Raw genomic sequence first — 26,722 nt, 5'->3', positions numbered from 1 at the left:
GCCACTTCGTCTCCGTCTCCTCCTCCCACTGCTGCTGTCGCTGCTCCCCTTCCCCTCACTGCCCAGACTTCCCCCCCGCTGGGGCCGGCGACGGCGATGGCGACGGCGACGGCGGCACCACCTTAGTCGCCGCCTTCACAAGCTGTTCATGTAGCGCCGGCGGCGCCGCGATAATCCCGCGGTCCAGCGGATGGAGAAACCGGCCGCGGGAGAAGTCCAGCCGCACACCCGCCGCGTCCGTGACCAGGCCTCCCGCCTCCTCCACAATCACGAAGCCCGCCGCGTGGTCCCAGATCTTCTCTTTGTAGGCGGGCGGCGGGAAGCGCATGAAGATGGAGGCACAGCCCCGGGACAGCAGCCCGTACTTCACCTGGCTGTCCATCCGGAGCGGGGGCAGCACCACGCCCAGCTCCCGGGCCTGCGGGGGTGTGTTTATGTTAGGAGGGTGGCTGGGAAAAGAAAAAGAAGAAGAAGAAGAAGAAAATGTGGGTGAATGCGGGATGAGGTGCGGACTCCGTCTACATGGTCTTCAAAATTTAAAGAGGAGGGGATAATAAAAGTAGGAATTGGAGAGAGGAGAGGACGAGTCCTTACGCTTGTTCCTTCCCGACTTCCAAATGGCCATCCCCAGGGCCCAACAAGAAAGGCCTGTTGTATTGGATTGCATTGTGTTGTATTGTACTGCGCATGTTACGACATAAATCACATACGCACGTGTGCGTGTGTGTGTAGCGTCTGTGTAGCGTGTCATGGGCACCCGAAGGAAAAGCAGCCTGCTCGGAAGGGGCGGAAACACCACGGGAGGGAGGGACCCCGCCTGCCCCCTAAAACGAAACGTAACCCACTTAACGTCATCACTGTAACGACAGGCAACGGCATCACGGGCAACGTTTCCCGCCGTTTCCTGACCTAACCCTAACCCACCATCGCGGCTGTGGTGCTGTGGCTGGAGTGCCGACTCTCCACCGATTCCATGAATCGAGCGTCCCGTGGGTCACTCACGTCCTCCACTCGGATCTGCACCGGGGCCGAGCTCTCGTCCCACAGCGGTTCCGCGTAGGCCCCGTGGTTTCGGTGCGCGGAGAATAGGCAGCCCACGCTACTGCCGCTGCTAGTGGTGGTGGTGCTGCTGCTACTGCCTGCGGCGGCGGCGGCGGCCGCAGCTGCACGCTGTGCGGCCCCCTCCAGCCCGTCCTCCTCCACCACTGAGCCCTGAGGCAGATTGGGGCAGCCTAGCACACCTAGCACGACCTGGCCGGGGGATGGGGCGGCGGCGGCGGCCGCGGCGGCGAAGGGTGTGTGGTTGGGTGGCAGGGTGGTAGGGGTGGGTGTTGCCGTGCTGGGAGATGTTAAAGGAGGTAGCGAGAAGTCAGCACGTATGGGGAGGTGGGGAATAAGGCGAGGAGGCGGGAGAAAGGGGAGGATCAACTCAGAACTCAGAACGGCACGGATACTGCAGAGAAGTAACCGTGCTCGCAGAGACGATGTATGTGCTCCGCCTCCCGGCCTGCACCGCCAAGTGCGCCACCAACGCCCCGTCCGGTCCCGCGCTCCACCGCATCCCTCCCGGGCAGGCCCCAAGCGCCGACACCACCGAGTGGCAAACACCGCTCCACACACCCCCTAAACACGCAGCTGCGCCTGCCGTTTCCCTTCCCTCTGGCCCTCTTTCTCGCCCCCCTTCACCCCCCCCCCACCAGCCCCCTGTGTTTAGCAACCGCGATTTCCTCCTCCTCGCCGCCATCATATCCTCCCCCTTGAACAGGCAAACACACGTGTCACATGGGCCCCCGGCTTTTACCTCTCCATCCTGCAGCATCCCCAGGCACACGGCGTACTGGCGCATACCCACGAAGCCCCGGGTGCCGTCAATGGGGTCCAACACCCAGTGCCGACCCGTGGGTCCACCCGGAGAGCCGCCCAGGTCTGCGCGGAGTAGAGCGGCGACAGACATTTAACAGAGGACAGACATTTAGCAGGTAAATAGGTCGGGGGTGAGGGGGGTGAGGGGGAGAGGTGCTGTTACAGGGAGATGGGGAGAGAGACACGCAACGCAAATGGGGGAGAGAGAAAGAAAGAGAGAGAACAATCGCCGCGTACAGGCGTCGTGCGGGGCAGCATGTACCACCTACCGTTTGAAACACGCATGCGCAAGTAAGTGAGTAAGTGGGGGGAGGGGGTTGCCTTGGCCTTGGTTGGAGCCTAGAACCTGGGGGGGGGTGAGGGCGCACACAAGCAAGCACCCTAGTGCGGCCTCCCCCCCTAGGCCCTAGGGCCCCTGCGACGCGGCACACGTCGGGCGAGACCCCCCTTCCCCTCCCCCCCACACCCGCCCGCCGACCTATCAGCTCCAGAACCTCCTCGGGACTCAGCTGTGCTCCCGGCTCCGCCTCCGAAATCACACTGTTGATAAGCTGCGTGATGCGCTCCAGCATGGGCCGACCCGCGGGTCGCCTCAGCTCCGCGGAGTCCTCTTCCGCCACCATGGATAGCCGGGAGGAGGGGTCAGCGCGCTGCAGGGCCCAGGCCACCACTGCCTGAGCACCTGGTTAGGGTTAGGGGGGGGGCCCGACAGGCGGGGAATGGGCATCCTTGAAATGGAGTACAAGAATTGAAAACCAAATGCCGAATTCCAACATGAGGGGTTTGAGAGTAAGGTAAGGTAAGGAGGAGGAGGACGGGGGAACCGGCTCAGGCGTCGTACGGGATGTAACCCGCACGGTCCGGGATGGCGGCCCGAGGCGGGGCGGGAGGGGAGGACAGGAGGGGAGAAGTACGTGCCGGGGGACGAGACAGGAGGCGGAAAGGAAAAGAGGGAGTGGTCGAGATAGGAAAAGGAATGTGACATCGGACATCGGGACATTGAAAGAGTGTAATTGTTAGTGCGAGGCGGGGGGGGGAAGGAGGAATCGTGGGGAGGTGGTGGCACTGAGGAGCCTGATTTCCTAAAGCCAGAGCGTTGACGACTTACAGAGTCAGAAATCAATCAAATCAGGGAGATGTTTTCGGGGAAAGATATTTCCCGGGGGATACTTTCCCGTTGCGTATTCAGCATTGTCCTTAGGTAAGGGGGCGGCGGTAGATAAAGGGGGGGGATGGAATACCGCACCCGGACACGGATTGGGGTCAGATCATGAAGTGGAACGGGGGATACTTGGTTGTGGGGATGTGGGTTAGAAGGGATGCACGTACGTGTGTTATCGCGCTCCCTTAGATGCAGGCATGAAGAGTGCTGGGCATGTTTGGTGATAAGAAGCCCGCCATACTATTTTCAAAAGGCGAGACAGATTCCAAACGAGTATTCAGACAAAGAAGTGATAAAGGTGAATTATCTTGTAGTCTTTTGCCTGATGGCTGGAATCTCACCGTAGTCTGCAACCGTTACAGGCGAGTCATCCTTCTTGTCTACACGCTCCTCAGCGCTAAGCTGGCGCTGAACGATCTACGAATCATTGAAGGTAGAGCCGAAGTAAGCGACGACTGCCATGGCCAGCGCACGACCGCTGGGACAGGTGCAGAAAGGATTCCTGCTAAGGTCGCTCCCTAGCCCACACCTGGCACAACTTCGACGCAAGTCGCACAGCTGCCTTTGCGCTTTCAAGCTCTTTTCCGTACTGCAGCGCTTGGGGTGCGACATCAACCACGACGCTCGGTGCCGCGTGGGGCCGCACATGAGGACGCCACGGGGTCCTCCGTTTGTTCGCTATATGAGTATTGCTGGCCGGCCTCTGATATCGCCGAACAGATGCTTGCATGGCGAATAACGCGTCCTATAGTTGGAAAGGGCTTTAAACTTAGCGGGCTTCCCTCAGGAAAGCTAACTTTTGTAAAGCGGGAGGCAGGCAAAAATCCTGTCACAAGCAGTTTATTTACAGGGACCGCGCTGCGATGACTCTTGCGCAAGGATTTTGTTTTGCTGACGGTTGTACTGCGGATTAATTTCTGACTGAAGAGACCGGGAAACATGCAAAAGCCCAAGACACTTGCCAAAAACGTGGACTGTCGCTCCAATGTTTTTAACATGACCTCATTATTATTGCGCGCGGGTGGCTCCACCTGTCTACTGTACCAAAACGTGCGAAGACACCAACTGTTCCTTCCGAAACGCTCATATAGATCCATTAATGATTTAAAAAATTACACAACGGAGTCTGGGTGCCTATACAGCTCTCGGTGTTCGCCGGCGAGACGAACATGCGAGCCCGTGAAGGCCTCTGCCGACTCCATCGACCCCGACCTACCAGGAGATCCCAGTCGGGACCCTATAGGACGTCAAGAAGGGCTTGGGAAAGGACCTGTGCCTGTCAAACTCTTGGTGGGTTTGGGTTACGGACATTGGGTTGTTGCAGGGTGGTTGGGTTTGCCATAACGTCAAACCGCCCGAATCCGGATCCAAGACTCGCCTGGAGTCGCCACCACGCGGGGCTCTTGGAGATCTCGTGCTAGCGGTTTCCTCCAGCGCACTACTCCTCGGGCCGTTCATTTTTCCCTGGCGGGCGCCCCCCCCCTTTGACCTCTTTCCTGACGGCCTCTCGCACCCCTAATCCCACTTTGCATGGGGCACGCATGTGATCCATCGCATATGATCGCATCCGGGAGTGTCCGTCCTGCTCAGCCCCCTGCCGTCAAACCTGGGAGCAAAGGCGCTTTATAATTCTGTACTCCCTCCGCCTCCCTCCAAAACCAAATCCAAACTCAAACCTTAACACAGGCGCTCATAGCCGTCGTCCTGCTGACCGGGGTCAGCAACCGGGTGCTGTACCGGATGGCGCTGGTTCCGCTCCGAGACCACATCTTCTTCCTGGCCCAGCTCCAGAACCTGGGCTACCTGGCGGTTTATTTCACGGCCCTGTGGTGGCGGAGCCGGTAGGGATGTGTGTGTGTGTGTGTTTGTGCGTGTGTGTGTGTGCGTGTGTGTGTATGTTTGTGTGTGTGTGTGCGTGTGTGCGTGTGTGTGTTTGTGTGTGTGTGTGTGCGTGTGTGTGTGCGTGTGTTTGTGCGTGTGTGTATTTGTGAGGTTCAGAGGGGGCGCCACCAGCCGCGATCCATGAAGGGGACAGCTGTATGGTACTGGTGCTAGTACTGGTACTGGTACTGGTGCTAGTACCGGTATCATGGGGGGCACAAACCCCCCTCTTACCCCCTCCTTCCCCTCCCCCCTCCATCTCCGTCACCCCGACCGCAATCAGATGCCGTCAGGTGACCCCCCCGATGCTGAACGTGGACAAGCGGCCGTTGGTGCTGGTGGGGGCCTGTGAGGCAGTGGCCCAGCTGCTCTTCATGTTGGGCGCGGCGCACCTGCCGGGGCCGCTACTGCCGCTGGTCAACCAAACGTACCTGGCGTGGAGTCTGGTGTTTGCGAGCGCCATCCTGGGAACCAGGTGGGGGGGGAGGGGGAGGAAGGGGGGGGAGTTATGTGAGGGCTAGCCGGGAGAGGTGTTAGCTAAGGAGGGAGGTGTGGAAGGGCGGATGGAGTGATGGGAGGTGGGAGGTGGGGGGGTAGGTGGCGCCAGGAGATGCGGGTCCATGGACACGTGTCGGGGGTTGGGGGGGACGGGGGAGCGGGAAAAACCCCGATCGGGGGGGGGAAAAAGGGCGGGAGAAGACGAGACAGCTTAGCCTAGCCTGGTTGCCGCTGGTGCTGCTGGTGCTGCTGCTGGGCGGCTTGTGGGCGGCAGTAGCTCGTTTAGGTGTCCGCAGGGGTTGGTCGGAGAGGAATGGGAGGGGTTAGGAAGTAGGAGGACACAAACGCGGAGGGTTGACACGAACACGACTGGTGGCCGTACTGGTGGCCGTACTGGTTACCTTCTTTCCTCCGCCCCGCTTGCAAGCAGTAGCCGTTGCGGCTGCAGCTACTGCTCCTGGCTGTTGACGTCATCAGCTGCGGCAACCCCCCATTTTCACTGCTGTCACTGCTACTGCTCCAGATATTCCCGCTCCCAGTTGTTGGGTGCGGCGTTGGTGCTGGCGGGTGTTTGTGCGGCGGCAGTGCAGCCCGCTACCCTGGCACACTTGATGGCGCATCTAGGGTGGGGAGGGGGAGCAGCAAGCGCCACTGCTACTGCGGCCACTGCTACTGCTACTGCGGCGGCGGTGGAGCTCCGCTACGTGGGCGTGTGTGTGGCGTGTTTCGCATTTCCCGCCATCGCCAACTGCATTAAGGAGCGTGTATTCAGGTGGGCCATTGCTGGTCTCGCTGGGGGGTGAGGCGGCAGGAGGCGTTTTAGGGTCTTAGGGTTTTTTTAGGTTGGGGGAGTGTTAGTGGTGTGGGTTTTGGGGGAAATAAATGTAGATATGTGGCGCCACTAATCTCGCCAAAACAATGCGTAGGGGTGCAGGTGGAGGGGTTGCAGGAGAGCCGTTGGCGACCAACCCACTCAACCGTCGGCCAACCACCTTACGGGCAAAGGCCGGAGGGTTCCGGAGGGGCAGCAAGGGCCGCGTGGTGGGGGTGGGCTGGTGGGGGTGGTGGAGATGCCGTACAGCACCGTGCCGATATCTATCTATCTATCTATCAAGGTCTATCTATCTATCTATCTATCTATCAAGGTCTATCTATCTATCTATCTATCAAGGTCTATCTATCTATCTATCTATCTATCTATCTATCTATCTACAGGTCTGTCACTCTATTTATAAATCTATAGACCTGTGTGCTGGTCCCCCCCCACCCCCCGCCGCTGCATGCGCGTCTTCGAGCTGTACAGGTCTTTTGCCGCCGTACACGGCCGCACCCTGGATATCTTCGTGGTGAACTCCTTCGGCTCCCTCTTCCAGGCGGCCTTCGTGCTGCTGCTGCTGCCCGTCATGACAGCCGTGAAGGGCACCGCGCTGGCGGACCTGCCCACGCACCTGGCCGCGTCGCTGAGGGTGTTCGCGGGCAACGTCCCGCCGGAGGTGTCAGGCGTGACGGGCGCGGCGGCGGCGGGGGGATGGTGGGTGCCGTACACGGTGCCGCTGGTGGCGTTGTCGTACGTGGTGATGAACTTGGTGTTCAACATTTCCATTCTGACGCTTCTGCGGAGGTGAGATGGGCCTGCGTGCCTGGGGGGGTGGGTGGGGGTGGGGTTGGGGGTGGGGGTGGGGACGCCCCGGAGCGGCGGGTCTTTGTGCGTGTGTACGTATGTATGTATATAGGGTGTGTATTTCCCCCCGGGGGATCGAGCGTATGTGCGTGTGTGCGTGTATGGCAACGCGCCGGTTTGTCGAGGAGTTCCAAATCTGCGCGAAGTGGGAAGAGGATTGCCTTCGGGTGGAGGGGGGGAGGAGGGGGGGAGGCGGCGCGTCCAATACGCCGCCTCCATCTTACACCGCCGCCGCCGCCGCTGGCCCTCCGCTGCCTGCACCCCCCTATAGCAGCAGCCGTACTGAGCCGTATCAGCTGAGGCGCTGCAAGGAGATTAAATGAGGTTCGGACGTACATACATGCAGATGTGCATTTCATGTCAGATGCACTTATTCCGTACGAGGCTATGCTTACGTAACCCACCATCTCCCCGCCTCCCAAAAATTCGGCCCTGCCCTGCCCTGCCCCCAGTGTCGGCTCCGTCACCACCACCTTGGTGGCTTCGTCGCTGGTGCCTCTCACCATTGCTGCCTTCACATTGCCACTGCCGTACCTGGTGAGGCGAGGTCGGAGGTCGTTGTCAATGTGGTGTGTATGCGGATTTAGGGAAGGGGGGAAAGGGGGGGGGGGAGGAAGGGTGGAATGCCGAGGCCTTGGGTGGAATGAGGGGAACAGGCAGAGCTGTCTGTCTGTCTGTCTGTCTGTCTGTCTGCCCGTTTGACACCAGCCGCCCACCCTGCAAAGGCAGCGACCCGCCGCATGTATGTATGCATGTATGTATGTATTCTCTACGAAAAGGATGATCGCGTCTGCTCATCTCAGCTCTGTATGATTAGCCATGAACAACAGCAGTAGCAGTAGCAGCAGCAGCAGTAGCGCTACTACCTCTCCTACCCTCTTACCCCCATCGTCCCCTCTTAAAAATTACGGTCGTTCCTATCGTACACACATACACACACGCACGCAGGAGCCCGCCCTCATAGGGCCCAACTTTGTGGTGGGCGCATCGCTGCTGATGGCGGGCCTTGTGACGTACAACAGTGACAGTTGGCGGGCACTGCTGGCGAGCAGGGTGTCCGCCGCAGCGGCCCCGGGGCCCCCGGGGGGTTAGGGGCGGGGGAGGGCGGGTTAGGGGCGGGGGAGGGGCGGGAAGGTGTTTCTGCCGCGAGTGGGTCGGTGCTGCGAGGCGGGAGGGGGTGATGGGGATATGTGCTGGAAAGCTGCCCCCCCGGGGGGCCTGTGGCGCAACCCCCGGGGGCGGGGAGCGGGGGGTTCTTGGAGGGGTGGGGGGGTTCCTTACAGGGGCGGGGTCCGTACAGCAGCCCAACGGCGCACAGTACCGCCAGCACTAGCTGCACCTGCTGTGCACCTGCTGCTGTAGAAGCGGCAGAGAGGGGGGAGGCACTTCGCCGCTGGAGGAAGCACCAGCAGCCTACTTGACGTGCAGCGAAGATGTCGTCCACTTTCCCCCTCGCCTTGGTATGCCGTACATGGTCGAGGGAAGGTGCGCGGTGCTGCCGTAGCATGGCATGAATGGCCCCGGGGAGGTGCTGGAGGGGGTGATGTGGATTTGGGTATGGTTTGTGTGTGTGTGTGTGTGTGTGTATGAGGGGGTGTTGGAGACCCCGGGGGGAATCAAACAGCACACCGCGACCTGCGGGCTGTGGCCCCGGGGGGAAGATAGTGGCCCCACTGCCCACGGGCATCATTACCACCACCAGCATCATCATCATCACTACCATCATCATTATTCAGACCACACACACACACACATCCGTCTTTGTGTGTGGCGGGGGGGGGTGGATACCCCCCGCGGGGGGGGTGGAAGGGGGATGTCGGCGACAAGAGGCAGCAGCGGTGCTGCCGGCACGTAATACCACCCTAATTGCGATGTGTGTTCCCCCCACCCGCAGTAGTGGGGGTTTCCAGAAACCGGCTTTTTTTCCGTTAGTTCGTTTCCGTTAGTTGGCTTCTTTTTTGTCTGTTCGTGTTACTCCTCTGTTCCCGCGTCTCCTCTTTTGGCTTCGAAGGCCTTTTTTGTGTTTTATTTTCCGTCGGCACAGCGATGTGCGATGATGGCCATCGATCTGACCTCAGCGGGTGCGTGTTTAAACGAAAAAAAGGGGGGGAAGGGTCTGACATTGAATGCGCTAAATTCATATCGAGAGAGACTTGTGGGCCGCATACGGCTGTCGTACGGTACGGAGGTAAGCTATAGGGTCCCACTCGTACGAGGTCATGTAGACCGAAGGAGGGATGGGGTGGGGTGTTAGGGGCCGCGGGGGCCGGGGTGAGGCTTCTAGAGGTAAGAGTGAGAGGTAGTCTTGTTACGCGCGTGCTGCTCGTCCTGCCGTACAACAATACGAGGCGCATTCACATGGTGTTGCGGGTACGTACGACATCAGGCTTGGGTCGAAACCGGCATGTCTCCCCGTGTACTCTATGAATTGCGCATATGTGTATTATGTATGTATGGATGTATGTATGGATGTACGTATGGATGTATGTATGGATGTAGATTGTGTGAGAGAAGATGATAAATATGTGTATACATATGTGCAGATAGATGTTTACCCAAGACTACAAGATTACACGAAAAGCATTACCTCTCATATTATCGAACTGTGGGTCGGTCATGTGATCCAGCCAAACGGCAAGAAGACAACGGCCCTCCCCAGGGCCACCTACACATCTCACACACATACATCAACACGACTCCTCGCTGAAACACATCGCACACACGCACACACACGCGCGGCATCGCACCAACAACCCATCAGCATCAGCAACCAGGGCAGTGCAAGGCTTGGTGCGGGGGAGGAGGAGGAGGAGGAGGTTCGCTCCCCCAACAGCCGCAGTCGCTGTCCATCCATCGCGCCGGGATTGGAACGGACGGAACGCAACGGAACGATAGAGCCACTGGAGAGCCACTAATACACCAAATACACGGACAGCTCTATAGCACCCGAGCCCCGGGTTCAGGTCCCACCCCCGAGCCCCGGCAAACAAGCTGAACCTGTCGTGTTCTCTGCGACACATGAGATACATACATACATACATACATATATCGCACATACATACATGCATACATACGTCGTTTAAACGCAAGTCTTCAAAGAATTTTCCAGCGACTCTCCCCACCCTCGCGTCCGCGACGCACGCAACCTAGGCTGCCTAAAAAGCGAAATGATAACAAAGCCGCTATAACGACAACAACAATAACAATAGCTATGCAACAATACAAGAGGACATGGCGGTCGCGATATCGATGTGTGATACCTCCTGTTCGTCCAACGACGGTTGTGAAACAGGTGATGGATCGATAGTGGTTGCAAATAGTCAGCCGCTGCTGCATGTGCGGAGACAGTTTTGACAGTTAGGACACACCACCAACAGCAAACTGAAACGAAAAAACGGAACGAAACAAGCCGCGCAGCACACATTCCAAATCATATTTTACATGGTTCAAGTCCGACACGGTCATCATCTGAATTGACGCTCTGTACCGCGAGGACGAGGAGGACACGTGAGGAGGGGAATCAAAGACGCGATGGCAGCTGCGGAGGAGGTGGCCGGGCCCCCGAAGAATTGGGTCAGGTAGCTTAGCAGCTCTATACAGGTGGCGACAAATACGTAAAATAATACACTTAGCTGCTCGCCCGAACTGCACCATTACTGTACGATGATGAAAGCTCACGTGGGCTTAATCGCGGTATTATTCGCGGGTTTCGAGAGCCGTCCGAACCCTCGAAAACGAATGAACGAACGAATGCGGGAATATCCCCCCCCTTCGTCTGACTGCACAACACACACCACAGCAGCTGTGCAGAGAGCCCAAGCGTGCGAATAACGAATAGGGAACGAGAGCGCCCGCGCGCAATCGGCGCGGGCGGCCCCCTCATTCCAAAGCGCGCCAGCTTCTCGTCTTCAAATGCGCTGCGAGAGGATCCCCCGCTCCGACACCGATCCTCCTCTACCCACCCATCACACGTCCTCTTCTGTCCCCAAAAGCCGCAACAGCACAAATGTGGCCCCGTAAATTAACGCGACAGAACTATCGTACAGCAGTAACACAGGAGCGCCAACAGGAGAAACGAACGCAAGATGGGGCAACCTTAGATGGCCCGAGCGGCAGCCACAGCCACACACGTGTGAGAGTGAGAGAGAGAGTGTGTGTGTGTGTGTGTGAGCGTTGTTGTACCTCATCGTACCTCGTTCAGCTCCCCCCCCCAACGGTTCAGGAAAGGTAAACCCCTGCAGGCGATAGGAGGATGGTCGAGTCCTAAGCATTCCGAGGAAAAAACCCTCTAACCAACAGACAGACAGACGGACACGCAGGGACAGCGCCTTGCCTACAAGCACGACCTGGAACGATGCCAACACTCGCACAACACAAAGCTCACGAACCACCGGACGCACGTAGCGTCACGTAACCGTAAAACTACATACATGAGGCGGAGGAATACATATACATATAAAATACAAAGGGGTTCCAGATATACATCATGGGAAGGCTCAAGGAGCACGAATGAACAAGCAAGCAGCAGCTGGGTGTGCGTCTGTCGAAGTGTCTGTACAAGAGGCGCAAGAGCTACTTGGCAGCCAGCCCTTCTATCTATATGGGGCCGGGGGGGGGAGGCCCCCGCCGCCGCCACCGCCGCCGCCACCACCCCCGTAAGCAGCGCCGCCACAATTCGCCGCCACTGCTTCAGGGAAACGAATGAAGAAGCTCCTCGAAGTTCTTACGGCTTCAGGAGCTATGCCATTTCACTTGCTGTCAGGGGCGCGCGCCCAGCCTCACACATATCCCCCCTCCCTTCCCAAATGTGGCATCACAGCTCTCAGCCCAGACGCACCTAAAAAAACAGCCCACACATCTGTCTCAACCTGTCTCAGCCAACAGCCTGACTCGGTCGCAGTCATCATCCCCCTCTCTCTCCTAGACCCCTCACCTCGCCGGCCCCATACCTCTCCTCCATTCCCTCCCGCGACCAGCTTCCTCTTCCCCCCGGGGAAAAACATTCGTATGTATCCACCACAAAGGGAAAAGGGAAACACATTTGTCGTACAACGTCGTCCCGGGAGTGGTGGTTAGAAACCCGGACCTTGCGGGAGCTTGCTGCGTCCTTCTGGTCTTTTGCTCTTCTGGACTTCCTTTGGCCGGATGTGGACTACCTTCACCTGCTGTTGGCCTTGGCGCCCGTGTAGGATCCCTTCTTCCCATCTCGCAGCTCGCTCCCGGCTGCTCTGGCGCGTCTTTCCTTCATGTTCATCGCCCCGACGATGGTGGCCTTCAGACGCCATGTGGCGAAAGTGCGAATGGCGGTGTGGTCCCCAATCTCAGCTTCCAGCCCCCGGGACTTTCCGTACTTAGGTCGACGTTGTATATGGGGTTGCCTATGGGGTTGCTGAGGACGGGCCGTCCACGTCGTCTCTGGACATGTGGGCGCTTCCGTTGCCCACGGCGGGCTCGGTGAGGGAAGCCTGCAAGCTGGCCATGGCCGCAGCTCGCATCAGTCGTGTGTTTGCCTCCCGAGTCTCCTTGCTTGCCATCTCCGCCACCTGCTGCCATTCGAACTCGTCCAGATAAGCCTCCCGGACTTCCATCAATCGCAGGGCTACGGCGATGGCAGCAGCAACAGCAGTAGCAATGGCAGTAGCAGTGGCAGAAAGGAAACGTCTCAAAATGTGTGGCCAACCTCGTGGCCAAAGGACCTCGACCTCCCAGAAGGAGCAAAGACGCAGCCGATATTGCATGGCGGTAGAACAACAACTTCAACAACACTAACAACAACATCAACGGCAACACAGATCGGTAGGCAGACGAGGCGGCTGCTAAGTAGACGAAGAAATCTGTTTGGCTTGACGTGGTGGTGGTGGTGCTGGTGGTGGTGCTGGTGGTAAAAGGTAAGAGGGCTACGAGGAGGGCTAAAGACGCGACAAGAAGGCGAAGACGAAGACGAAGAAGATAGGGGAGCGGGGTCACTCGTGCGTCGATGGTGGAGGTGAAGGTGAAGGTGGGGCGTGCAGGAAGACGAGCGCGGGGGAAAACTCTGCTCTCGTATTCCGCCGCCCGTGCCTCTTTGCGCGAGGGGTAACTCACTCACCCAGCGCATGGTTCTTCCGCATGACGTTGGCTAGCCACTCGTCGCCGCCGTCGCCCTTCATGGGCACTCCCAGGAAGTCCATCAGGTCGAGGTAGTCCTGTTGATTGTAGCTGGTGTGGCCGGTCGGCGAGGGACCCGCAGGGCCTTGAAGCTGCTCAAGAACAACCCTGCACGAGACGCAGAGGAGCGACACAAGAAATGGACAAATGGTAGCTTTGGGGGTTTAGTTTTCTTTTCCACGTTAGGTTTTTATGTTTGATGTGGTGCGTCGTTGTGGTGTGCATGCGGGAGTAAGGCGTCGTGTCGTTGCGGCGTTGCCATGGCGCCCCGTAGACCGGTTAGGGTTTACCATTATTGACCTGAATTGCTCACAATGCGGGCTACGGTATAGAGTGCTTTGACGTGGGATGGGAAGGTTATAATATGTTATTTGAATAGAAGATTAGCTTTAGCCTTCGCAGCGGTAAGTGTCGGAAGATTCGAACCATGTCAAGTAAAACGTGAAACCGCCCACAGCGTTGCTTGCTCACTTGAATTGTCCTTTAAGAGTCCATACCTTGCAGCAACAAACGTAAACAGAGACCTGAGCGCAGTGGCGGCTTTTCGCTCTGGAGACTGTCCGCTGAACGAGTCCGCCGGCACGTACATTCGGGCAATTGGGGTAAAGCCCAAGTATCTCCGTCTTTGCATGCATGGCCTGTAAAGCTGACTTCGCCCGACTGGACGAACCCAGGCAGCTCGACGACCTGAGATTGTGTTCTCTTTTAGTTCAAACATGACTTCACCAAGTGCTCGCAACGGCCTGGATGGCAGTAAGTTCAACGGCGGGGCGTTCAAACAGCAGCGGGGACTGTCAGTGTAGTTCCGTAAAAAAACTGCGCACTCGGAAAGTGATTATTATTGGGTGATCACTATGCCTCTGTTGGATAGTTGTGGTCCTTAGTGCCCTTTCCGAACTTTTGACTTGTTTCGAAGGGAACCGTACCCGCTCCGAGACTTGATTTTGCCAACTCCACACGCAATTCCGTTCTTCCACAGCCATATGCAAGTAGTACATTTTCAAAGCACTCCTCGGGTGCTCAGCCTTGCAAGGAGCCTGCGACTAGGGCTCAGCGGCTCTTCAACTTCCTTTGACTCCTCATTGCTTCATATCATAGCACCAACCTAACTTCGAAACCGGCATCAAAATGTGTTTCAAACCCAGTGTAACCTTTCTGTTTGACCTTTCTTCCTCCTCTTCCCTCCCCTTTTCCTCTCCGGGGCCTAGCCTGTTGGTCCATCCAGCTGCACCGTGTGTGGTCCGTCCGGCGCACGTGGCGCATTGCGTGCTGTGCACAGCAGGAAATCTGCGCCTTGAAACCTTATCTTGATAGTGATGTGGGAATGGCGGAGGTGGCAGCGGCTGTCTTTTGTTGGTATGGTGTTGGTATGGTCTGGTCCAGAGGGTTGCAGAGATGGGGGATTGGGGGCAGGTACTGGTCAGGCGGGATGGGGAATAGGGTTGACGACGTCAGGATGGGATGTGGGGCCCAGGGCGAGGATTAGGGATTAGGCGTGCTACACTACTTTTGGGATGGGGATTGCTGTCGGGGGTGAGGATGGGGATGGGATCCCTGTCTGAGGGATGGGGATTGCAACCTTGACCAAGGAGGGGATTGGGAGCCCTGGCCAGGGATGGGGATGGGACCCTGGTCGACAGGACGGGGATTGCAGGCTTTCGCAAGTTTAGGATGAGGTCGCTGCCATAGGATTGGGAACACAGTTGGAGGATTAGAATTGGGTGTTCTGCTGTAAAATGAGGCTGCAGGTGCAGAACTTGGAATACTGACAGGACTGCAAAACAGGCCAAGGATGGATGGTTTAGTTGTCCATAGTTGCTTACATGGAAACTCAAACAAACACAAGGAAGTCCTGCTTGCAAGTCGCGTCCCATAGCAAACCAAACTCAAACACAAGGAAGTTCTGCTTGCAAGTCGCGTCCCATTGCTAACCAAACTCAAACACAAGGAAGTTCTGCTTATAAGTCGCGTCCCATAGCAAACCAAACTCAAACACAAGGAAGTTCTGCTTGCAAGTCGCGTCCCATAGCTAACCAAACTCAAACACAAGGAAGTCCTGCTTGCAAGTCGCTTCCCATAGCTAACCAAACTCAAACACAAGGAAGTCCTGCTCCGGCATCGGCCGACTGCCCGATGGGGTCCATCCCAAGCGTTTCCACGATGACTTCGGCCATGTCCCTGGCGAAGCCCAACCCCGTGAATTTTGCCAGCTTTTGACGCTTCTGCAGAAGGTTAACACCATTGGGAATAGAACAGGCATGGAACGCGACTTGGTGTAAATGTGAGAAACGTGCACCATTGGTGCCAGTTCTTCAGTCAGACGCAGTCCAACCCCGTTCTTACCTTGTCCGGCCCATGCACATCCACACCCAGGGCACCATCGGATGCCATTCTGGAAGAGATAACAAACGGTCGTCGGGCTGTTAATAGCTTGCGCTTAAGAAGGTGGGCGTCTTCCAAGACGAAGTTTGGGACACTTTGAATAAGACCCGAACGTAATCTGTATGCAATCTGCAGACCCTACTGGGGGACAAGTCCGCAGGAGGCGTATCAACATGCAAGACGTTATCAACAGCAAGCCGGTTTGGGGGTCCAAGTACAGACTGTCACGCTGACTAGTTGGACAAGGCTGTATGCTCTTCTGCGTGAAGGCATAATGACTTCACCAGGAGAGCAGCAAGAATGAAGTCGCCACTGCGACCCAGTTGTACGACAGCACCACAGAACCAGCCTTAGACGATCCGGTCGCTTCGCTCCGTCGCATCTAAGCCAACAAAACGTTATCAACAGCAAGCCGCTTTGGGGGTCCTGGCTCAAAGTGAGGCCCACCCTGGAGTTAGTTGTTAAGCTTTCATGTTACTTCCTCATACAGACTGCTTCTCTAGTACTGTGATGTTTTATTGGTTATATTCATGCAAACTGAGCTGAAGTTGCAAGGCGCGAAGATGCTGGCCGCATCATGCCGCACCGCATTCCCAAGCCAGTATGCACAACTCTGAGAAAGTTTGCAGTCTTTATTGTTTTGTTGTGGCACACCTCCACGTAACTCTGCACATTATAGTGCATAGGAGCAATTCTTGCGCAGAAGTCCAAGTCGACTCAAAAGCATTCCAATTGGACTGTCTGGCTTGATGTAATGTTATCAGGTTGTTTATCGTAGCGCTTTGGCGCCCCCAACGTGGAATGTTGGCGCCGGAATGTGCAGCTGAACTCCTGCGCTGTGAACCTGAACCAATGGTGCACGTTCCCAGCCATGGACATTTTGACAGAACACCCTTGTACGTTCTGCCATTCTAACCATAGCATTATAATTTGTTGCTGTGGCCGTCCTTCGAACATAACAGTCCTTCCCCCCTTAGGACGCGCGATTTGCAATAGCAGCCAGTGTGCAATTAGATACGTAGACCTCTGTGATGCGAGTTCTTCCTCAGTCGAGATCCGCTTCAACGAGCGTTTGTCGCTTCAGTCTGCTTCGAACGAACACAGCCGGGCGGAATTTGACGCTAGAGGAAATAAGCCATAGAGCAAGAGAAAAATATCTCGCGGAAATAGAAAATAACCCTGGTCATTCCCCTGATTTACGCCTAAAGAGAAAGCCGATATTACAGCACCTGTGTAAACGTAAGGAGTAGGTTTGTAGCTGGCAAGGGATGGGGATGGGACCCTGGCTGACAGCTTTCGGATCTGAACACAGCTGCAGGATGGGGATGGCCCTGGTCGAAGGGATTGGGAAGGGACCCTGGCTGGCAGGATGAGGATTGGGGGAACACAGCTGCAGGATGGGATTGGAAACCCTGGCCATAGGATTGGGGATGGGACCCAGGCTGGCAGGATGGGAAACCTGTCTCAAAGGATGGGATTAGCACCGGGCCCCTAAGATGGGAGATGGGAGTCGGTCACCCCAGCCAGGATGGGGGGATGGCTGACCACTACCACCCCCCGGGATTGGGGGATTAGACCGTTTTTGCAACCCTCTGGTCTGGTCTAAGCCGCGATGAGGGAAATGGTGGCGATGGTGCTATGTGCCATGGATTCGATGCTGCCCTCGTGGTGGCTGTGAGTTGCGGACGTGACACGCGGAGCGTCGTTGACAGGACCACCGGACAGGTGGGTTATTCAGAGTCATCCCTCCGGTGGTAATCGCCATTGGCGCCGGCGGGCCCCCCCCCCCAAGTCTCAGGGATGGTGCTGCTCCTGCATGGCACATACACACATACACACATACGTACATACGTACACACATACACGCACACGACACGTTTCATGATCACCCAGGACATTGCCGCTCCAGATCTCGACTCCTGAAGTCATCTCACACCGCGCACTACCGCCACCTGCTGTCCCTGTCCCTGTCCCTGCCGGTGCCGGTACTGGTGCGGTTCCTCAACCCCTCCTCCTTCCTCCTCCTCCTCTTCCTCTTCCTCTCCTTCTACCTCCAGCTCCACCACGCTGCACAAACAGTTCCACGCGCCCTTAAACAGCAGCAGGTGAGCGAGCCGGCACTGCGCCAGCCACCGCTCCCACGCCAACCCAGCCGCCACTGCCTGTTGGTGATGTTGCTGATGTTGCTGTTGCCGGTAGTGGTAGTGGTGCGACCCGTGATGCCCCTCACGCTCCGCTGCCGCTGCCGGCACCATCGCGAGTGGCAGCGGCGGTGGCGGGGCCGGTCGCTGCCTCGGCAGCAGCGGCGCCGCCAAGCAGCCCTCCAACAGCAGCTGAAACGCTGTGGCCTGCAGCTGCAGCTGGGCCCGGCCATGCGCCACAGCCTCCTGCAGGGAGCTGCACAGCAGGGCCGGCGGTGCGGCCGCACGGCGGTGCGCTGTCCCGGCTGCCACCAGGAACGACCCGGGCAACAGGACCTGCCAGGGAGGCCGCTGCTGTGTAGCCGGTCCTGGTCCAGACCCTGATAACTGCTGAACCGGTCCTGAACCAGGTCTCCCAGCCGCTGAAGCAGTAGCACACGCATCACTATCAGCAGCAGCAGCAGCAGCTGATGGGTCACCCAGGGGGAGTAAGGGCACCTGGGCCCACATGGCATCTGGCAGCCAGAACCCCAGCGGCCGCCGCATGCGGATGCTGGCATCGCCTGCCGGCCCCCCGAGGGGGCTAGGGGTGGACAGCGGCCTGTATAGCGGCGCACCAGGACCCGGCAGGCTGCCGCTGCGCCTGCTAGCCGGGCCACCGCCGGAACCACCGCTGCCGCTGCCGCCGCCCCCACCCGCCCCAGCTGCACCGCCCAGCAGCGCGCGCAGGAAGCGGTTCCTCCACAGCACAACAGACTCCTCGAGCTCCTGACCGTCCACCTCCAACGCAACGGCCGCGGCCGCTACCGCGTCACAGCCGCTGGCGGCACCGTCGCTGTTGGCGTCGCGGTCACTGTTGCCTACGCGGCCGTACATGCCAGCGGCAGGCAGCGGCTGTGGCGGCGGCGATGGTGCCGACGGCGTGCTTGAGGCAGGTGTCGGCGCCTCCTTTCCTGTCAGGGCGATCACTCGCAGTTGGGCCTGCAAGTCGTCCAGCTCCAGACGGAGGAGCTCCACGTCAGCCAGCAGGGCGGCGCAGGTGTCCGCCTGGGCTGTACGGCGGCTGGCGGCCGCCACGCCGCCGCCAGGCGTGCCGCGGGATCTTGCCAACTCTGAGAGGGACTGTGGAATGTTGAAGACGGAGAGGGATGGCGAGCGAAAGCGCGAGGCGGCCCCCGAGGCCACCCAGATCCATGAGAGAGCATGAGGGCGCTGTTTTAAAGCTTTGTGGATGCTGGAGCCCAGGCCCAGGGACATCCATCCATCCATCCACCCACACACCCACACACACCCTCGCACATGGATGGCTCGCGACATCTGCGGTTCCCCCTAAGCGTGCTGGAGCCTCCCGGCACCCACACGGCTACACTACCAGGATAGACACGGGACCGACAGGCACATGCACCACGGGCTGCTGTCTGCAATCGCGGTACATGAGCCCTTTTGAGGACCCCATGCACCTGGCGGAAAATACTCGAGCTCGTACCTGGATCAGCCAGGTCTCTGCAGCCACTAGCGCCGCGAAGACGACCTGGGCCCGGCGCCGCAGCTCCCCCGGCGACTGAGGCACCGCCGCCGCCGCAGCCGCCGCCGACGACGACGATGACGACCGGCCGGGCCCCAATGACATCCGGCTCAGCTGCCCGGCAGCTCGTGCCTTAGGACCTCCGCCACCGACTCTGCTGCTGCTGCCGCTGCTGCTGCTGATGATGATGATGTGCGGTTCTGCGGTTTGGTGTCTGGTGTTGTTGTTGTTGTGGTACAGTCGAGCAAGGTCCGAGCGGTAGGCACGTCCGGCTGTCGATACGGTATCCGGCAGGGAATGGCTGCTCGCCCCGGTGTCCTTGTCGCCTGAAGGAGCGGATAGGGAAGGGGAGGGGGTGCATATATATATGGGGGGACAGCAAAGTCAAGGAGGGGAAAACAACAACAACAACAGCCGACGGCATTCAAAGATGCGCAACCTAATGCAGTCCTCCTGCTGGGGTGCCTTGCCGAGATCTTAATCCCCGCACAGCTACTACCAAGAAATACACTTTTTACTCATTTATCTCACTACAAACATACAAACACACACACATAGATACTAAAAAGCATTTATCAATCCGTTGATTCAGATGGGTACCGCTGCTTGCGCTCGCCAAACTCAGTCTCTAAGCTGCTGCAGTCCCCGTCCCCGCAACCAAACGCGGCACCACGCGACGCACCCCTTCGTTGCTGCTGCTGGTTGTGGTGCATCAGCAGCAGCTGGTCACGGGTTTGCATCGTCTCCCGGTAGCGCTGCATTGCGCGCCGCAGTGCCAGCGGCAGCTGAGGCAGCCCTGCCGGCTTGGCCGCCCCATCACCCGCCTGCTGGACCTGCTGGGGCTGGTGGCCATCGCGATGGTAATACCCTTGCACGCCAAGACCGCCATCCGCGCCGCCTGCCAGCGCTGCCGCGGCCGCCAGCGCGCGCTGCGCCGCCGGCGGCAAGTGCGAGCTCGCATCTCCCAGCTGGGCAGCGGGTTGGTGATCGAGCCCAGGCGAGGACAATGGCGATGGTGATGATGCCACAGCGGCCACACCGGCTGCCGCCTTAGATGTGCTTACCTGCGCCACGCCGCGAGCTTGGGGTGTTGTCGCAGGTGAAGGCGAGGCCGACTGCAACGGTGTAGCGACCGCGGCCGTGCTGCCGCCGCCGCCGCCGCCGCTGCGACGCTGCGGCGACGCGTCCCGCGTCCTGCTGACACTGTTCGACCCCGACGGCCGTCCCGCTGCAGGCATGGCTGCCACGTTCCGCGGTGCGGCCGCAGCCGGCGGCCTGCCCCCGCCTAGGCCCCCCCTACCCCCCGACCCAGCCCTGGCCCCCGCTCCGCCACGGCCACCAGACGGCGGTCGGGAGCCGCCGGATGTCCCGGAACCTACTGGGGACGGACTATCCGCTGACGTGTTTGGCACTACCCGACTGGACGGTCCGCTCTGGTCACCAGACGCTGCGGGCGGGGTGGCTGGAGGCACTGGCGGCGCCGGGCTCCGAAACCCAGGTGCTGTTGAAGCGCCGGGCGTGGCGCTATTTGCAAGCGCCACGGAAGAGCCTTCATGCTGTGCATGTATGTGGGGGAGCGGGAGGGCGGTTAGTCGCGGAGAGAGGTTGCCCAGCGTTGCAAGAATCTGAAGCAGCTTCACCATTAAGCAGTATTAACTATTACCATTCGTCATCTGGAGCCCACTGTAACCACCGCACGCTCGTAGACCCCGGGCCCTGCACGCCTTTTCCTCCCTTACAGGCTTCTTGAGGCGTTTTTTTGCCGTTTTCGCCTCTGGTGACATCCGTCTGCGTCACCATGCGTCAGCAACAGCCATGCAGTCTGGATCCAAAACTGGATCTGAATCCACGCACCTGGCTGAGCGACGGCCGCCGCCCTGGCGGTGTTGGCCCCGGGGAGGCTGCATCACATGACACCATAGCACCACACACAGGAGGAGAAGTTATTATGGTTCATCAGCGGTTGAGAGCCCAAAAAGGCGAAATACACCGCACCGCCGCCAGGCGCCCTAGCGCACGAGTAACAGTAAGAGTGAGAGAGAACCCTAAGTGCAGGTAGGACCTGCTAGGTGTTGTGTGCGGAAGGCCGGGACGGCTTGGGGTTTACTTGCCCTATGTATGTGCTAACCCTTTCAGCACCCACCCACCCACCCACCCACCCTGGATGTCACCACCAACACCACGTCGGGGGCAACTAATCCTCCCTTCCTTCCTTCCTTCTTTCCTTCCTTCCCCGCGTATTATTGTGATTCTTGTGATTCCGGCCCCCAGCGGCCCCCATCGCAGAGCTCTCTCTCTCACCTCCTCCTCCGCTCCGCGTCCGCCAGGGAGCTGGTGGCGGCTCGCCCTCCAGCCTGTTTTAGGAAAGAAAGCACATGCGTGGCCAGACATGACCCATGGGTCAATAGCAGAACATGCCACGTGTCATTTGGACCGCTTGGGAGCGGCGCTGCGTGCATGTGGATGAATCATGTACATACAGACACACCGACACGCCGGCCAACGACAGGGCCGGTAGCGGCCCTCGGCGAGAGCATCAGGTCCATGGGCTACTTGATCACCTCACCGCAAGGCAAGCAGGAAGTGAAGTGAAGCGCCGCTACCGGACATACATATACGGGTGGTTGGCGGTAGCTACTACTGGTTTTATGGGGGGGAGGGAACCCATCATCATCAATGCAAGGGAGGAAACCAGAAACCAGAAATGAACTCGATATGAAATGATTTTACGGGGGAAATGCGGGACGCGTGTAAGGTCCAAACCCATATTTCACAGGATAAGCTGCTCTCCGCGAGCCCCCCATCCGGGAGCGCAATGCCAAGTACTGGGACCTGGCATTATGCCTCGGGAAGGCGGGTGGGCAGCTAATCCTGTGGCCTATGGACTCCCGTATGTATGTATGTGCCGCATGTGCCCCCCGGTAGGTAGCTGCTCTCGGGGGTCGTGACAGCCCGGGGGGCCCCGCATTTGACCCCAGGGAGGTTGCATGGACTAGGGTACTGGAGGTGGCACCCGAGAGCTGATGAGTCACACGGCTCAGCTAGCCAGAGAGCTGCAACTGAACTGCGGGTGCAGTGTTGTTTTTGTTGTATCCGTTGTGGTGCGCTTTATGTGTGTCTGTGTGTGTATTTGAGTGTATGTGCGTAATTGTTACATGTCTTACTGGCCTTCTTTGTGTGTGTGTGTGCGTGTGTCTGTGTGTGCGTGTCTATGTGTTATGGGTGCCGCATCGCGTCTGCTGCCAATACGTCACGTTAAATGATGAACGCGGCCTCACCGGTGGTGGAGGAATGCACAGCAGCGCCGGAGATCCGCCACCACGGCCTGCGTAGCCGCCGTATGGCCCGATAGCTCCACATAAGCCTGGGGTGGGGTGGAGTGGGACCAATCGTTTGTCGTGTGCAATGTGGACGTGCGGCCTGAAGAGCACTGAACAGATGCGGCCACCTGTACCGCGGTACCAGCAGTTTCTATAGCTCTTATAGGTTTTCAGCTCAGGTGCGCTACACGTGACATAGCACCGCACGGAGATATATGCTATAATGGTCCCTGGGTCGGTTCCGTTGCGCTGCAGGGCTGTGCAGAGCCATGAAAAGACAAAGCCCGGTTCTGTGAAGGACAGCTGGTACAAAAGCCGCCATGGAACTGGCGGTAAGGTTCCAATCATAGCCCGCTTTTGCTGCTTTAGGTTTTCACCCGTAAGGGAAACGCTTCAGGAACATACCTCGCCCACATTCACTATAAGCCTGTTCAGAGCATCAATCAGTTCTCGAGGTTGTGCACATTCGAGGGATTCCCTTCCTGACGGCATGCTGTGCTCGTGCTGTGCTCTACTTTATACCCCCTACCGTTATAGTTCATTTGTGCCTACCGACATCTATGTCCCTGTAATGTCGCATCAGGTTTGCAATTAGACAGGACATAGCTTAGACGCAAGTGCCCATATATGCTCAGCACCCCGCAGTAACAAAGCACGCGAGGTCTTAAACTAAGTGAAATAGTGTAACATCTTTGGAGTAATAACAACCAGCGCACTAAATCCTGCATAGGTGAAACGGGACGGTATGCACGTACTACAAATTTGCAAATCATTGACGAGTAATGAAAGAGCTTGCGATTGCAAATCCAACTTGGTATTGCTCGCAGTTGTCAGTAGAGGAATCTATTTCATAATATAGCGACGTGTGTGGCACTATGAGTATGTAGACTGTTGTCGTTACGAATTATGGTCCTGCCAGAAGCTGAACATGCTTCTTGTAGAAACTGCAAAAACTCTTCCTAGGTATCGTATCAATGCCCAGAGGGGTGAAGGGGAGGAAGAAGGCGGCAGGCGTGGGAGCGGGAGAGGCAGCAGACTTGCTAAATGCCATCCACCAGCATGGGCTTGAAGAGCAGGAAATTCTGCGTGTACTTCAGGTGGAGCAGGCGCCATGTGATCATGCCAGAAGCCCCTGCCGTGTCAGCCGGAAGGATAATGTGACATGCTTCTGCCAGCTGGTGCCAGCGGGGACCTCCTTTCGAAAGAAAGGCCTCTGGCAAAAGGAGCAAGCACATCTGGGTACCTTGGGACGAGATCCTGTGGAAGAAAAGCGGGAGGTAAAGTAACGCCGAGCGATCCATCCACGGCGTGCGCAACCCGGAGAATGTTATTTCTTCCGGCAACGGCCTAGCATAAAGTGCTTAATGACTATTGCGAGCATCGTTCAGCATTGAAACCCACTCCTCAAGCTCTTTACCAGCGTGTCCTAGGGGAAGGGGGGGTGTCGGGGAAAGGGCAGAAGAACGATAACAGCCACTAAAAGACTCGTCCGATGATTAGCACAACTGGAAGAGGCCACACTTATTGTGCAGCGCGTGCGCACGAGGTTAAGGAAACCACTGCCTAATCCAATAAACCAGTACTACATCCTCACGCTACGCGCAAGTACCATGCAATGCATGTGCGCTCCGCCGCGACCCACATGCGCATGCCACGAATCTGCGCGTCTTACACCTTCCATCGCACAAACATGCGTCCACAATCACACCACTTACGCGCCGTAGGACCCCAGGAAGCCAACTGGCTTACGCAACTTGGGCAATACCTGCTACGCGAACGCAGCGCTCCAGTGCCTTTTCTCCATCCCCAGCCTCCGCAACGGCATCTTCAATGCCGAGCCCAAGGTTGCGGCGCACGACATCTTCCGCCAGCTGCAGTCTCTCTTCCTGCAAATGCAGTTTGGGCCCCGCAGCAGTGTGGACACAGAGGCTTTGGCAAAGACGCTGGGCCTCAACCATGCGATCCAGCAGGTCTGTATCTGTAGGCCCTTCCCTCCCCTAGCATGAGGCCCACCCGAGGTTGCAGTTACGCGTGTTCTTGGGGTTCTTGACCTTTGGGCTGCTCTGTGGGCTGCTCTGTGGGGTGCTTGCACTAGAGGTTCGAGACATGGATGCTACATGACGCCTGGTTGCACACACGCACACACACACACACACAGACAGACAGACAGACAGACAGACAGACAGACGGGGCCGGTCCCATGGCCTTACGGCGGCGCTGTATTTTGGTGTGGGATTCATCTTTCCCTAAGAAACACACACACACACACACATACACACCGCGTCCGCAGGATGGCCAAGAGTTTCTAAAGCTGCTGCTGACCCGCGTGGAGCAGATGCTCAGCAAGTCGAGCGACCAGGTCAGGAGGTCAGGGGCGGGGCGGGGAGGTCAAGGGGGGGGGGCTCAGCAGCCAGAGGTCTCAGTAGAGGGGCTTTCAGTAGCCCCTACTACCTACCTACCTAGGTAGCTGCATGTATGCGTGTATATATTCATGTATGCATGTATGTATGCATGTGTATATTCATGTATGCATGTATGTATGCATGTGTATATTCATGTATGCATGTGTATATTCATGTATGCATGTATGTATGTATGTTTACATGGGAGCTCCCTTGTAATCATGTTGTAATCCATTCATCCTATTTTGTCCCCACCTGGTTTCTTTACTGCAGGCTTCCCGGTGTCTGGTGCAGCGGCTCTTTCGGGGAGGGTTGTCCTACGTCACCACATGTCAGGTAGGTGGGGGGAAGTGCGGTTTCTGGAGATGGTGCTACGGGTGCGGGTGCGGGTGTTTTACGTTACGATGCTAGTTACCATTCCTACTCCGGGCTCATGGGAACAGCTTGCAGGATCAGCTTGGCGACTTGGCTTCCGTATTGGTGGCTGCAGTGTGCGATTTCCCCAGGTGCTTGGGATGCATGCACATCTGCTTGCGTGTAGTGCTGTAGTTGCCGTCGGCTCCCTCCCAGTCGATCGGATACTGAGGCGGTTCGGGGCGTGTTCGGCCGGGGCCTCGCCCGAAAAGCTGTTTTCAAAAGGTCCAAGCAGTGTTCTTCATGCTTCACTTGCTTACCAGCGTGTCTTCAGGATCGGTTCCTTGCTTCGATATCGATAACCTTTCCCTTGTTGTTCCGCCTGTGTTGTGTTGTGCTGTGTTGCTGCCTGTTGTGCTTTTACTGCCTTTACTGCTTCAGCGCTGCGGCCGTGACTCTGCCAGCTCGCGGGAGGTGCAGGACTTCTACGACCTGATGCCGCAAGTGCGGGGCTTCGCGTCTCTTACGGAGAGCCTGGTGCGTGTGCGGGGGGCGGGGGCCCCGGGGGGCCTTGTGCAGGCAGCACTACCCTGGTGCGTGTGCGTGTGCGGGGGGCGGGGGGCGGGGGGCCCGGGGACCTTATCTGTGGACTCGGGGGGTCCCTCTTGTCTGCATGGCACGGTGCCATGGGGGGGGGGCGGGGGGGCCTTGAGCAGGCAGCACTACCCGGAACCCGACCTGTGTGACGTCCAACCCCGCTCTTCATTACGCTGCGTAGTTTTAGTACTAATTTTACTGGAACGCCTACTGGTCAGTTCTGCTTCTTGTACACTCTTTCCTTGGCAGCAGCTTCACTCTTTTGTGGTTCGTCTTCCGCGCCTCAACCCCCTCCCCCCCCGCGCGAGCATGTCAGTCCTAGTTTAATGGCTCTTCCTGGCCCCATCTCCCCCCGCCCCATGCGCGCGCAGGCCGCAATCCTGCATGCGGAGTCCTTGACGGGCGACAACCGCTACCGCTGCGAGTTCTGTTCCGACAAGGTGGACGCGCTGCGGCACGTGCGGCTTCGGAGCCTGCCGCCGTACCTGTGCCTGGCGCTGCAGCGCTTCTACTTTGACCCGCGAGTAAGCCACACCATCTCCCTCTGCGATATACGTCAACAGCTGGTGATTGGTGGTGCATAGACTGATAGGCCCTTTGACTCAATAATGGCTGTCGATTGGCGTGTCGCGCCATCCATCCATCCATCCATCCATCCATCCATCCATCCACCCATCCATCCATCCATCCATCCATCCATCCATCCATCCATCCATCCACACACCCACCCTCGCAGCTCCGCCATATCGGGGGCAATCGGCAGTTCGGC

At 58.1% G+C, this 26,722-nt stretch overlaps 5 protein-coding genes across 5 annotated transcripts in view; 2 read left to right on the top strand and 3 right to left on the bottom strand.

Annotated features, from left to right (window-relative positions):
• Positions 1-55: 55 nt before the first annotated feature.
• On the bottom strand, positions 56-3,755 carry VOLCADRAFT_65837 (uncharacterized protein; the record flags this gene model as incomplete). Its single annotated transcript, XM_002955377.1, has 6 exons — positions 56-418; positions 925-1,251; positions 1,802-1,926; positions 2,342-2,545; positions 3,367-3,442; positions 3,555-3,755. The coding sequence occupies 6 exons, from the start codon at positions 3,753-3,755 to the stop codon at positions 56-58; spliced, it is 1,296 nt and encodes a 431-aa protein (XP_002955423.1).
• Positions 3,756-5,064: 1,309 nt separating this feature from the next.
• VOLCADRAFT_96374 (uncharacterized protein) lies at positions 5,065-8,177 on the top strand (the record flags this gene model as incomplete). Its single annotated transcript, XM_002955437.1, has 6 exons — positions 5,065-5,109; positions 5,200-5,381; positions 5,928-6,176; positions 6,708-7,025; positions 7,538-7,622; positions 8,034-8,177. The coding sequence occupies 6 exons, from the start codon at positions 5,065-5,067 to the stop codon at positions 8,175-8,177; spliced, it is 1,023 nt and encodes a 340-aa protein (XP_002955483.1).
• A 1,973-nt stretch (positions 8,178-10,150) lies between these two features.
• On the bottom strand, positions 10,151-15,735 carry VOLCADRAFT_106814 (uncharacterized protein). The gene is made up of 6 exons (XM_002955376.1): positions 15,576-15,735; positions 15,360-15,454; positions 13,170-13,340; positions 12,248-12,550; positions 11,278-11,320; positions 10,151-10,566 (listed from the first exon to the last, which is right to left on the bottom strand). The coding sequence occupies exons 1-6, from the start codon at positions 15,621-15,623 to the stop codon at positions 10,516-10,518; spliced, it is 711 nt and encodes a 236-aa protein (XP_002955422.1). The 5' UTR covers positions 15,624-15,735; the 3' UTR covers positions 10,151-10,515.
• A 1,481-nt stretch (positions 15,736-17,216) lies between these two features.
• VOLCADRAFT_96372 (uncharacterized protein) lies at positions 17,217-23,142 on the bottom strand (the record flags this gene model as incomplete). The annotated part of the gene is made up of 13 exons (XM_002955375.1): positions 17,217-17,286; positions 17,333-17,426; positions 17,551-18,011; positions 18,264-18,877; positions 19,242-19,606; positions 19,963-20,248; positions 20,345-20,836; positions 21,020-21,068; positions 21,135-21,181; positions 21,276-21,342; positions 21,582-21,634; positions 22,559-22,644; positions 23,130-23,142. The coding sequence occupies 13 exons, from the start codon at positions 23,140-23,142 to the stop codon at positions 17,217-17,219; spliced, it is 2,697 nt and encodes an 898-aa protein (XP_002955421.1).
• A 432-nt stretch (positions 23,143-23,574) lies between these two features.
• Positions 23,575-26,722, top strand: part of ssa14 (flagellar-specific protein Ssa14) — a gene marked incomplete at both ends in the record, with an annotated part of 31,841 nt that continues 28,693 nt past the window's right edge. Inside the window, 6 exons of the mRNA XM_002955436.1 lie at positions 23,575-23,877; positions 24,325-24,570; positions 24,891-24,959; positions 25,276-25,338; positions 25,798-25,893; positions 26,325-26,477. Coding sequence (XP_002955482.1) covers positions 23,575-23,877; positions 24,325-24,570; positions 24,891-24,959; positions 25,276-25,338; positions 25,798-25,893; positions 26,325-26,477 — 930 coding nt within the window. The remainder of the gene's footprint in view (positions 23,878-24,324; positions 24,571-24,890; positions 24,960-25,275; positions 25,339-25,797; positions 25,894-26,324; positions 26,478-26,722) is intronic.

The sequence above is a fragment of the Volvox carteri genome (assembly GCF_000143455.1).
Source record: "Volvox carteri f. nagariensis unplaced genomic scaffold VOLCAscaffold_51, whole genome shotgun sequence".
Lineage (NCBI taxonomy): Eukaryota > Viridiplantae > Chlorophyta > Chlorophyceae > Chlamydomonadales > Volvocaceae > Volvox > Volvox carteri.
Note: the sequence above shows the minus strand (reverse complement) of the source record. Positions and strands in the feature narration are given on the sequence as shown.